General features: G+C 40.2%; 3 protein-coding genes and 1 long non-coding RNA gene across 10 annotated transcripts in view; 3 read left to right on the top strand and 1 right to left on the bottom strand.

Moving 5' to 3' along the window:
- LOC118235876 (sialic acid-binding Ig-like lectin 5) overlaps positions 1–12818 on the bottom strand; it is a 63749-nt gene that overhangs the window by 6504 nt on the left and 44427 nt on the right. Inside the window, exons 1-2 of one of the 5 annotated variants that reach the window (XM_035433759.1) lie at positions 4497–4527; positions 215–324 (exon numbers count right to left, since the gene is read on the bottom strand). The exons of 3 other annotated variants lie outside the window; for them this stretch is intronic. The gene's annotated coding sequence lies outside the window, so the exon portion shown is untranslated. Of the gene's footprint in view, positions 1–214; positions 325–4496; positions 4528–12818 lie in introns of those variants that run through there. One more of the 5 variants, XM_035433765.1, reaches the window with a different exon arrangement.
- Positions 1–12818, top strand: part of LOC118235801 (sialic acid-binding Ig-like lectin 5) — a 43055-nt gene that overhangs the window by 17715 nt on the left and 12522 nt on the right. The gene's annotated exons all lie outside the window — the stretch shown is intronic.
- On the top strand, positions 1385–7146 carry LOC118235901 (myelin-associated glycoprotein-like). The gene is made up of 5 exons (XM_035433777.1): positions 1385–1489; positions 4123–4198; positions 4618–5073; positions 5198–5494; positions 6013–7146. The coding sequence occupies exons 2-5, from the start codon at positions 4153–4155 to the stop codon at positions 6123–6125; spliced, it is 912 nt and encodes a 303-aa protein (XP_035289668.1). The 5' UTR covers positions 1385–1489; positions 4123–4152; the 3' UTR covers positions 6126–7146.
- On the top strand, positions 8100–11483 carry LOC118236079. The gene is made up of 2 exons (XR_004766984.1): positions 8100–8248; positions 10892–11483. It is a non-coding gene; the product is annotated as an uncharacterized LOC118236079 (long non-coding RNA).

The following is a 12818-nucleotide window of genomic DNA, read 5'->3' as shown; positions in this document are numbered from 1 at the left end:
AACGAATACTAAAGCAAGAAAAAAACAGAAGAGCACACGTTATAATTCCAAGAAATGGGGTGAGGAAGTTCATTTATCAGAATCTGTTTTAGCGTCCACTATTACTGAGGATATTTATCTCACCAAACCGAAAGTACCACGTGTAAAACCGGAGGTATGTACAGAGGTTGAACCTCCAAGATTTTAGAGAAAAAGAGGAATGTAAATCTCTTACCTTATCTCTGGAGTTTGCCTCAGATAAATTGCCTGTCACTTGTGGACAACTTGTTTCTGCTCAGGAAAATGATCCTTCCTTGCATAAGTGTTTTGAGATGGTGGTTAAACCTGTTGTAATGAAAAAAAAGTCGATTGCTTATTTTGTAGATAATGGATTGTTAATGCGGAAGTGGTCATCTTCATTAACTAAAGCCGCGTTTCCACCAAAAGTACGGAACTTTTAGTCCCAGGAACTACTTTTCAAGGAACAATAGCCGCGTTTCCACCGCAGGAACTTTACCCCGGAACTAGGAACCTTTTGAGGAACTCAGTGCGTTTCCACCGCAGGAACTAGGGTCTAAATTTAGTTCCTGGGGCTTTATTTTACCCCCCAAAAAGTTCCTGCTCGGGGGGTAGTACTTTCCGAAAGTACAGGAACCTTTTGGGTGGAGCTTGCAGCGCTGAACATTTCTGATTGGTCGAGTACTCGCAGCATTTTTTTGTATTTATTTTCAACCGCCATGTTTGAAAATAATACATGGAAATATGCAGCCGCAAACCAATTTATTTTCATAATAACTTCAAATCAAACTTGTATGTTATGCGGCTTAATTTTAAAGATTAAAGGTTTTTTCTTCTGTGTAAAAATAACTTGTTGCTGGGTATATATTTATTATTGTTATTGTTTATTATTATTATCATTGCATTATTATTATTATTTCTGTAATGAAAACAAGCTTTTGTTTCATAAACTTGGCACTGATAACAGCCTGACATTATTTACAGCACCATTGTGGGGTCTTTGCTTTTATATTCCAATATCATTATGCCTTAATTAGCTAGTTATAGATTAAGAGTTGTTGTTTTATGTGTACAAATTGCTTTCTGCTGAGTATAACAATTTATGTTGGGAAAATAAACTTATTCTATTCCATCAACTATGTACTCATACTATGTGTATGATGTAAGCAACACAGCTACAACTAAGGAAATTGATAATGGGTGTGTTAGATTTACAGTAGGTGTGCGAATGATCAAGCATTGACAATAGTCAATAGTATTGGTGGCGCAGAGGCGGTGGGGGGCCCCCAAATAAAATTCTGTTTAGGGCCCCATAAAGGCTTGGACCGGCCCTGATTCAGCAAACTCATCTGAAACATTTGGGAAGTGAAGTAAGATATAAATACATCACATTGGAAATTAAACAGGAACTCAGAAGAAGAAATGATCTTTCCAATTTCAGTCAGAAAGAATAACGAGTGGAACATATGAGAAACGCTCAGCTAGAATATCTGTAAGTAATCCGGTAAATTTTTCTACTCTTTTGATTGCCTTCTTGTGGTGAAACACATTTAAAGCAGCATTCCTATTCATCAAAGCATTGGTAAGGACAATGCTACTGTTAGCTTTTGAATAACAATGATTATTTGATATTTCTGGTTCACAAATAATCTGTGATCACTTTATAAATGCTTTTTGGTGAGTGCGATAGCTTTTACCAGTTCTGTTCATGGAATAAGGAGTCATATGTTGTGCATTTCAGTGGGAAATATTTACATCAGTGTTTCCTGTGGAATTGATCTCTGGGTGTGGTGGTGGGTGTCCGAAGGGGGGGCGGGGGGGGGGGGGGGGGGGGGGGTGTAGCAAAGGTGAAAAAGTTTAAGACATAAGTTTAACAACCTCTTGAGACTTCTTAAAGGTTTTTTTTTTAAATATCTAAATCTATCTTTGAGCTCTGATGAGCTCTTGATACAAGGAATAGCATTTTGCAAGAGCTAAAAAGTAGTTTTAGACATGCTTTAAAACCATAAAAGGTTTGTTAACCCTTGTATTGTTTGTAAATATTGAAGCAAAATAGGCCTGTATTTTGAGTTATGGTGGGGTGAGAACAATTAAGAGCACATTGTCCATCTAGAAGTTCTATCTTCAAGAATAGAGGACTATAACCAAAATTGATACTCAAGAAAAGTTACATATTGCACTTTAAAAAGGGACATTCTTCTGCTAAATTAACTTAACTACCATGACAAAATAGTACTTATGTCAGGGTGCGACGTGGGGGGTTAGGAGCCAAACGCAGAGGGGGAAAAACTCAACTCCAATGATGAGGGAGTGTGGCACAGTGGGTAAGGAACTGCGCTTGTAACCGAAAGGTCACAGGTTCGATTCCCGGGTAAGGACACTGCCGTTGTACCCTTGAGCAAGGTACTTAACCTGCATTGCTTCAGTATATATCCAGCTGTATAAATGGATACAATGTAAAGTGCTATGTAAAAAGTTGTGTAAGTCGCTCTGGATAAGAGCGTCTGCTAAATGCCTGTAATGTAATGTAATGTAATATGAACAAAAGACTTTACTTAAAAAAGGGAACAAAAGGCCTCGCAGGGCAACTCTTCAAAAAAACACAAGGTAAATCTACAAACACAGGAACCACAGAAAATCCAAAAGTACAAAAGCACGTGGAAAACCGAACATGGGCAGGAACACACAGGGCAGGAACATGAGCAGAAGCACACGCAACCAAACACAACCAAGGATCCAGCACCTGAGTCAAGGAAGAAGGAAACTTAAATAGAACAGACACTGACGAGACACAGGAGGGCACCATGAACAATCAGGCCACAGAGAGGGAAGGGAAAACGAGACAACCAAAAAGCAATAATTGAACAATTGAAAACAATAATACAATTACACAGGGTACAAGCAGGACACAAAACAGAAGTGCTGCCATCTGGTGGCCCAACAAGGAAAACACAGACAGGAACACAGAACCATGACAACATTTTGAGCCGGGTCCACATTCAAAGCCCTCTCTCTCTGTCTCCCTCACACTCAATGAAGTTTACATGCCTTGTCCGTGCAAAAAAAAAAAAAGTAAAAAGTGAGAAAAATGGCTTTAAAGATTCTGTTCTGTTACATTATAATTCTACTGAGAAGCATGATACAAAAATTTCCTAACTAACTTAGATGCTAGATTAATGTATTTTTTTATTTGCTAGTGTTATCTGTATTCATTTCTGGACACTGCAGAGACTGCTCCTCGTTATAATCATAATCGTCATTAGAATGCAGCCCTCTTTGTCAGCTGTAGCAACTGTAGCCGAACTCAGTTTTGCTAGCTCACTACATTCACAAAACCTTAAAAATAAACACTTTCCCTTTCGTTTTCATGGAAAAAAAAATCACCATGTTGTAGTATGGAAATGGAAGTAGTTGAATCACTACAAGTAGTATGTATTTTGAGGAGTACCGTATGGGCTCAAACTAATGCCAAAAGTATTTTGTATTTATAAGCAATGACTTGTGCTTGCAACTTATGGTTTATTACCTCCGGCAATATAATTTCCCATAATGAAGTCAACGCCTGGTACAGGCAAAGCGGACCGTACAGCCACATTAGAATAACCCGTGACTAAATCAGTCTGAACATGTACTTTGTGTAAGGGAACAGTAACAAAGGCCATATCAATTCCCTGAATTACCACATTAGCACCACTATATGTCACGTCCGATACCGCTATCACGTCGGCCAACACAAAGGATTGCAAAGCTCCCGTGTCTCTTAAAATCCGCACCGGTTTTTGCTCAGTCGGATCACCGGAAAGGGAAACAAAATCTTCAAAAATAAACGGCTCAAAACCTTCTTCAGGTTTGCTTTCAGGACCGTTTAAACACTGAGTGGTTTGAGGAACAATTCTGCCTGTAGGCTTAGCTGGGGCAGCAGTTTTCTTTTTCAAAGTGAAACAGTTAGCAATAACATGCCCTACCTTATGGCAATAGAAACATTCACGTTCCTCTTTAGACTATGGGGGTGACATTTTGGAATGTTTTGGAGATTATATAAATATATTTTTTATTTTTTAAATGGTGTCCCAGTACCAGAGTAAAGCAGCGTGTAGCCCAAATAACCATTGCTGTATTTTACAGGTTTTCAGGAGAATATTTAATTCAGCCCACATGGAGCCATTTGCATGGGTGCTTCTGTATGGAGTGTGTTTTCAAGGTGTGCTTTGACTTATCTTATGTCACTTTTTCTGTGGCAGATATTTTTTATCAGGTTATTGTTTTATTGATTATTTATTGATTACATGTTATTTCTTTTATTTATATTTGTGTTTATTCAATTTAGAAAGCAGACACCATGGTTCAAAATCAGGATAAACATATTTAAAAAGCATCCATTTGTCGAAAATATATCACTAGCACAAATCATTTATACAACATTTCACAGTGTTGCAGTAAATGTGGGGCTTTGTGCTGCGTGACATGTTCTTACATATTGTTGTTAACTGGTCACTTACATTTTTTTGGTGAGGATAACCTTCTTGCCACTTAGCTAAGGCAGCAATAGGACAGCAAGAAAAAAACAAAAAGGCTTTTGTTTCACTCCTGATAAAACCAATCAAATTTCTGTTTTCTAAGGTGCCATATTTGGCGTTTCCTGGGCATGGAGTGTCACCGTGCCCAGAGAGATGGAGGGCATGGTAGGGTCCTGCCTGGTCATCCCCTGCAGATTTTCTTATAGCGAATACCCACCCAACGAAAAGGGCAGAGTGGTCTGGTACCAATATGTCGACAGAGGATACCCCCTGGCGTGCGATCCAAAATTCGCAAATGAAGTCATTGAAAAGTTCAGGGGAAAAACCTCTTTATACAGATCACCTTACAAGGGAGACTGCAGCCTGAAGATCGACCCCCTGGACTGGCGTCACCAAGAGGAGAGGGTTTACCCCTGGGTGGACCCAGACTACGAACAGAACTGCACCCTGGAGATCGATGAAGTCAAACCCCATGACAACGGGCCATTCTGTTTCCGGGCGGAAAAGGGGATGGACAAATACACCTTCAACAACAGCTGTGTGTTCATTGTTATGAAAGGTGTGTTTGACTGAAGTCCAGTGCAGTGGTTCTCAAACTCGGTCCTGGGGGAGCACTGTGTATGCTGGTTTTCAAGCGCACGCGAGTGTGTGTGCACACCTCACACTCCTGTTTGTTTGCGCAGCTTCACCGAGCGACCCGGTTATGACGCCCCTCCCGGAGGAGACCGAGGAGGGGTCTGCTCTCTCCGCCACCTGCTCAGTCGAACACACCTGCCCCACCCATCCCCCAACTTTCACCTGGAACGTCAAAGACGGAAAGACCACCACCAGCCACACGCAGATCAGTCGCAGCACCTGGAAAACGTCTTCCACACTCACGTTCATCCCTGCTGGAGACAACTATGAGGAACAGCTGACCTGCAGCGCCACCTTCTGGAGGAGAAAGAGGCAAGACAGTTCTGCCAGTCTTAACGTTAAGCGTAAGTATTAGTCCACTGACAGTGTTGGGCTGTGTTTTTCCTCTGACTTTACGAGGACCAAGGTTTAAGAGAGGTTCAGACAAATATCAATGGATTCACAAAGAACAAAATGGGATTTTTTAGAAATCTTTTCTGCAATGCAGTGTATACAAAATCACATTACTCCAAGCAGAAGAAAATACATTTCAGAAGGAGCTATCCGGTAGGCAATGCTAAAAATGTTTTGTTTGAATTATCATTAGCAATAATTTATTGTTATAATGATAATGATATTATAATGATATATTCTTGTCCACTACTGGACAGATTTATTACAGAGAACATTAAGATTAATATTATTATTATTAGTGTAAAGATGTATTTCATAGGCCAGACAGTTTTTTTATTTATGATGTGTTCCTTTATTAATTTCTTCATTGAATCAGACGTTTACAGAATTGAAAAAACTTTAACTTTCTGAGACCTGGATTTTCCACCCCTGACAGTCACTGGCACTGCCGTTCTGCATTTCTCTGTAGGAAAACAGAGCCTCCTCCCCACCCAGCTGCCGGCCACATCTGTTTCCCTGCTTGCCCTGGCTCTGTGTGTGGGAGTGGTGATGATCAGGAAAAGGTGTTCCAGGTGTGCATGAAAAATTTTAATCTAAATCAAATCTGAACACTGAAGAGGACTGATACCCTGGTGGGGGCGCCACCAGGCAACATTTTGAATATCCTGTAGCGAGTGTAAGGTTCAGGAGCTCTAGAACTTTCGCAGTTGTTGCCATTTAGAGGTTTTTTTTATTGATCATGTGAGCAACCGTCATTACTGTTTAGTTAAAATAATATACTGTTTACAAGTTTATCATTAACAGTTTGTTATAATTTATAAACAGATTTTAATTATGCTTGCTACCCCTTTTTATGACTGTATTTGAAATTTAGTGACATTGGTAAAGAGTTGAAAAGAGACCATTTGAAAGTATAAATACTGCAGAGCTGGGTGTCTTGCTGGTATGTCTTCTCCAAAGCCAAGTCCCCTCTTCCCATTCACAGAAGGCTTCTGATCGTTCTTTTTTTTTTTTTTTCAATGAACATGTAATGTGTTATTTGTCAAATGAAGTTAGATTTATCTTCTGTTAGGACTTGATGAGGACTGTGTGTCAGTTATGTCCTAATATGTAAAACTAAATAAATAAATAAAATAAAATAAATAGAATTGAAAGAGGGTGTTCTTTCTTTTTCACATCACTGTATCATAGTCCCTGCTTCCAGCATGATGGGGCAAAGGGCTAATCTCAGATTTAAACCTGAACACCACAAAACTGCATTACAAGTGGACCAGCTATACACAGCTGTGGAATAAGGATTAGCTATTTCAAGTTGCAATTCAGTTCTGTGGTCTAGAGGTTTAAACGTGAGGTTTAACCTCCAGCTAATCACACTGCAATTGAACCCTGGAGTCTTGCCCAGAGACTGTAAAAAATAGGTCTTGCCTCGTCTTTACTTGCTGAGGGAATTTCTTGTCCCAGTCTTTTCGTAATTTTTTTATGCCCGTTTTAATTTTGTTCCTGGGTTGCTAATCAAATGTGGTTCTTTATATTCAGTGAGTTCCATAATGTTATAGAACTACGCGCGGCTAGCCTACCAATACACAGAAACCCCCTTTCAAAGCGCTTCTATTTGTTCCGATTAAGGGAATCGAATGGTCCAACACAAACGACACCACAGGAGGGATATTCACACTTGATTTTTAATTAGCTGCTGCCATCTACTGGACAAAATGTGCTGTGCTGTGCTGTGCTGTGCTGTGCTAGGGATCCAAGCATGCAAGAGTGAAAATTCCTTGTCCCACAAAGAAAAGTTCAAATTTAATAAAAAAATGTATTGGTTAAAAATGATAACAACAATAACAACAAAAAACTCAGAAGTCGTAAGAAATAGAGCAGAAAATAAAAACATGTTAAATCACCTCGGATGTCCACATTTAACTCAATGGGCAGCAAGAATGCACAGTACAGGCTGTTTCCTGCTACTTCCTAAGCTTCACCGTCTAGATGCTAACAAGTTGCTGTATTGAAAGTACAACAGCTGTCGCGTACAGGCGGGCTAATAAGGAAACTTGAATGGCGGTTGCCAGAAATGCGACCGTTGTTGTCGTTGGAGCAGCCACTGGAGTCCACCAGGTGCCACTAAAATATACCACTCCGCCAGCTTCCGCTAAAACCGCCACTGGCGCCCGCCAGCTGCCACTAAACGATTCAACCCCTAATGGGAACTTTTTAACAGTGTATGTTACGTTCTCTTTATTGGCGAATTTGTGCTGGACTCAGCTCAATGAACGGGGATCACGTTCTGCTCAGCTTCTCATTGAAGCCTCTGAGTTGGAACAACCAGTCTATGCGATGCACACATAGGCTACAACACCTAAAAATCACCTGCTGTAAAAAAAATAAAATAAAAAAGATTTGTGAGGATGCATTTAAAGGTATTCAACAACTCGTCCTTTGATTGATGTCACTAGATAGTAACCACTTTATTGTGATTATTTCATTGCTTCCTGGGCATTAACAACGTAAGACTGTTCAGCTCGTCGTCACAAGGGCATCAGTTCCTTCCCATTTCCTGCTAAGGGCTTGCCATGGAAAAGCACAGAAACCCCTTCCACCTAGGCACCTACCAGTAGTGCATCTCACACTAAACTGAGTACACGCTGCTTTGCAGAGCAACATGTTTTGGGCGTTGACTGTATCCCTTTGTGCGGTATTTATAGCTGGTAAGACTTGGTTTTCTATTGTTGCAATGTAGGGAAGGAGAAGACTTGATGCTGCATAAAATAACTGCATTTGTTAAGCCATAAGCACGGTTTCACGCTTCGACTACGCTGGTCTTCACCCCGAACAGCAACGCGGTCGACGCGTTAAACGTGTATCTCATAAAAAACAAGTTACTCGCACATACAAGACATACACCGTCTATAACTCATTCATTCAGACTGCCAAAATCCAGGCCTGCCATTAAAAGTATTGATATCAAAATGACGCCACGTTACGGTTCTACAAACAATATAGGCTATCTTGCCTCACCGAAATTAAATAAGATGTATTCCAAAGCAATGCTACCCAATATTTCCTCAATTCTTTCAAGTCACTTGGCCCTGTGTTTTGTAATCTTACCATTTTACAATCTCATGCAAACTTTGTGTCAGATCAAAGTGTCAAATATGTCAAATTGCCTCATGGAACACATTGAAATTCATGTAGAAAACTGCTGGTCAGTAACTACAGGAAGCATATTTATCCAGAAAACATGTCTATACTTGCTTCTGAACTCAATTTGAGTAAATGTACAAGTGATTGTATATTTACTGCGTAAATAAATACTGCATGTAAAATACATATTGTACATACATGTACATAGAGAACTTGTTTATCCCCATGGGTACATTTCCCTCGCAGCATATTACATTCACATCCCCTTTTGCTCGATATGAACATCTTTACACTGCAGAGACGCTGTGGCTCGTGCAATTATGTATCTCGTGCACCATCATCGTGAATGATTGTTGTGTGATATTTTTGAAACAACTGCCTTGTTGTTTCTGGTTTTGCTAGCTAAACTGTTCATGTAAGCTGAGCTGGGAGTTAAATTAGCAATCAGAATAAGAAGAATAAAACAAAAACAAAGGAGATTTCATCAAAAAAGGGCATCAAGGCTGAAGGAACATATGAGGAAGCGTAATAAAATAGTAACAACGCTAATCCATACTGCCGTATTCTTTTATTTAGTTTTTTCCGGCTTGATCTTTACACATAAATCAGACCCCACTCTGCTCCACCTATAACCCGGCTTTATTCCGATCAATATGTTGATGAACTTGATGGCAGTGTAAATAACGGTAACGTTAAGGCCAGTTGAGATCAATGATTCGCAACAAGACGAAACGGTTTTAGAATGTTGCAGAGAAAATTGCAACGATGTGAACTGGTTAGTTGCAGAGCGTCTGAAGCCTTTGTCTGGGGTCTCAAAAGACCTACCTTGTCAAATCGCCAAGTGCAGTTAGAACGTTTACAATCAGATGTCTTGGAATTTTTCAAGTTGACATCCGGTCTCGTTGCAAATCATTGATCTGAACTGGCCTTTAGTTAGCTACATTGCAACGCTGCAACAAGGTAGCATTGCATTCGAGAGACGGTTTGCGAGGTCGGTACCGGTCGGTAGCGTTAGCTAGCGTTTTTTCTAATTGTTAGCTGACATCAGATTGTGTTAATTACATTAGCTAGCTAGCTAACGCAACGTTCCCTGATATGAGAGATGGATACTGTGCGCAACATTGTCTAAACTGATGTTGCCTTTATTGACATGGTCCGGTAGCTAGCGTTAGCTGTGCAAATAGCTATGTAATTTAGTAACGTTACATTGTCATCAAATGTAATACGAAATCTACATAAACAAATAATATGACCTCTCATGTTACACAAAAACTTATTAGGGTTCCAAAACCCCCCCCCCCCCCCCCCACCTTAACACTAGCAGATACCGGAAAAAACAGTATGCCGCTCACACACAAGTGAGTTGAAGAGCAAGCCTGCTGCGTTAGCTCCGCCTACCCTCTCTGGCGGACCAACCACTGATGGGTGATGGAAAACGCGTCACTATCTATGCGCCGCTTGTGATTTTTTCACGGGAATGTCGCCACAGACACCCAGTTCTTTAATCATAAATTATAATAATAATAATAATATAAATTAATATAATAATAGGCTCAATCACCATTGTGTTACCTAATTCAGCGATAGATAGTGACTTAACAGACATTTATTTTAATGAAAATCTTTGAGATTATTACTTTAACACAATTTTTCAGACACAAAAAGTTTTTATTGAGTATCACAATTTTTTTCTGCAGAACATACAGTAGGTTTAAAAATGATTGATGGTAAATGGTCTGCATTTATATAGCGCTTTCATCCAAAAAATTGATGCCTCTCATTCGCCAGAGCAGTTAGGGGTTAGGTGTCTTGCTCAAGGACACTTCGACATGCCCAGGGCGGGGTTTGAACCGGCAACCCTCCGACTGCCAGACAATCGGTCTTACCTCCTGAGCTATGTCGCCGCTATTGGCATCCCTGTGATTAATATGTGGTTAAGCCTCCCTTGGAGACAGTTATTTTTATATTGTGTAGGCCCTTTGTGCCTGGTGTGAAATAGTGTCTAATTGCATGGTCCATAGGAAATAGTTCCAACAGAAAGTATGAATAGAGGTAATCTTTTGCACAGTAATGGGGTAGCGCACACATGCACAACCCTGGAGGCATAACATCACTATACAAGCTTTTCTGGAGCTGCAGGAAGTATAACTTCTGTGCATTTGTGTCTGCAATGAAATGGTTTCACTGTGTTCCTTTTCTATTTCCAGACACCATATTTTGAAGAAGAAGAAGAAGAGGAGGATTATGAGAATTGTTTTAAAGAGGACGTTTATGCGAACATGTAATGGAACAAAGTTGGCTAGTCTTAAGAAAAACCTGCTGCTTTAACATACGTGATCCGGAGGCAGTTCAAGCGATGACTATGTATTTATAAGGCCTTTGTCACACTACAGGAATTTTGATTCAAAGTCTCCATGCACACATTTCACATATGATACTTTTTTTATTGGATATAGCTTGTGCGCGATGTGAATAAGGCTTGTGATTTCTGCCAGCACGTTTATTACTGAACGGCCATGAAGATGGAGGTTTTGGTATCACAAGAATCATAAGAAGGGTTAATTCTGTTCTCTAGTACGTGTGCTGGGTGCTTGGAAAAGATCCTTTTGATTTTTTAACGGTACATTACTCGATGTCTTATTTCAATATTGTTTATTAATATTGCCTTATACTGCTTTGCAGGCCTACGTGTATTGTCACAAATTATATTACTATAATCGAGAGCGAAACATTTATATTTAATTCATTGATTATTTTGTGTTCTGAGAATATCTTTGCTGCAATAAATAATTCACGGTGTTAGAGGGGTCAGCTTTTGTGATAAATATATGGCCCTTGTACGATAGATGATGGATGGATGGATGGATGGAAGACTGTCAAACTAGTTCTAACATCACACTGTGTGAATTACATCAGAGGAACAAGAGGAACAGGGAAAAATGGTTGCAAAGCTACTGTGATTCCAAATTGAATAAGGATGGAAGCCGTCCTGACAATGGCTTAAATGATTAAAAATTAAACTGTAAATCTACAATGTTCAGTTTACGAATTGTGTATTACCACATTGTGCATATTAATGCACAAAATAACATAGCTCTCGCCAAATTTTTATGGACCAAACAGTGATGAGCAAAAATATACTGGTTTTTGTCTCAAATCAACACCTAGCTTTATCCAGTTAGTCAGTGAAATGCCAGCCACAACAACAAGGTAAGGCAAGTACAAGCTCACCCTTTGGTGAAAAGATTCCACGGACACACATACATCCATCCATTATCTATACCCGCTTATCCTGAGCTGGGTCCATCCATTATCTATACCCGCTTATCCTGAGCAGGGTCCATCCATTATCTATACCCGCTTATCCTGAGCAGGGTCCATCCATTATCTATACCCGCTTATCCTGAGCTGGGTCCATCCATTATCTATACCCGCTTATCCTGAGCAGGGTCCATCCATTATCTATACCCGCTTATCCTGAGCTGGGTCCATCCATTATCTATGCCCGCTTATCCTGAGCTGGGTCCATCCATTATCTATATCCTGAGCAGCGTTGCAGGGGGCACTGGAGTCTATCCCAGCATGCATTGGGCGAGAGGCAGGAACACACCCTGGACAGGCCGCCAATCTATCGCAGGGCACACACACCATTCACTCGCTCACTCATACCTATGGGCAATTTAGAGTCTCCAATTAGCCTACCTGCATGTCTTTGGACTGTGGGAGGAAACCAGAGTACCCTGGCTGAGATTCGAATACACGACCTTCTTGTTGTGAGGCGACAGTGCTACCCACTGCACCACCCTGCCGCCCGATACATATACAGTTAAATGCAAAAATATCAGCACGGTGACACGATTTTTGTTTTTTTGGCTTTTCTGCTCCAGCACATTGAAAATAAAAAATTGAGTATGAGGTTAAAGTGCAGACTGTCAGCTTTAATTTGAGGGCATATACAGCTTTAACCGTGTAGGAATTGCAACACTTTTTATAAATAGTCCCCCATTTTAGAGGAACAAAAGTAATTAGCTGCTCAGCTGATTCTTGCTGAATACCAGCTGCATGGCATTAATTAATATACATGACACCCAGAAAGTGTCAATGCCAGTAAATTAGACCATCATGAGGCTACGG

Source organism: Anguilla anguilla, chromosome 1, assembly GCF_013347855.1.
Source record: "Anguilla anguilla isolate fAngAng1 chromosome 1, fAngAng1.pri, whole genome shotgun sequence".
Lineage (NCBI taxonomy): Eukaryota > Metazoa > Chordata > Actinopteri > Anguilliformes > Anguillidae > Anguilla > Anguilla anguilla.
This window is presented reverse-complemented; position numbering and strand designations above follow the sequence as displayed.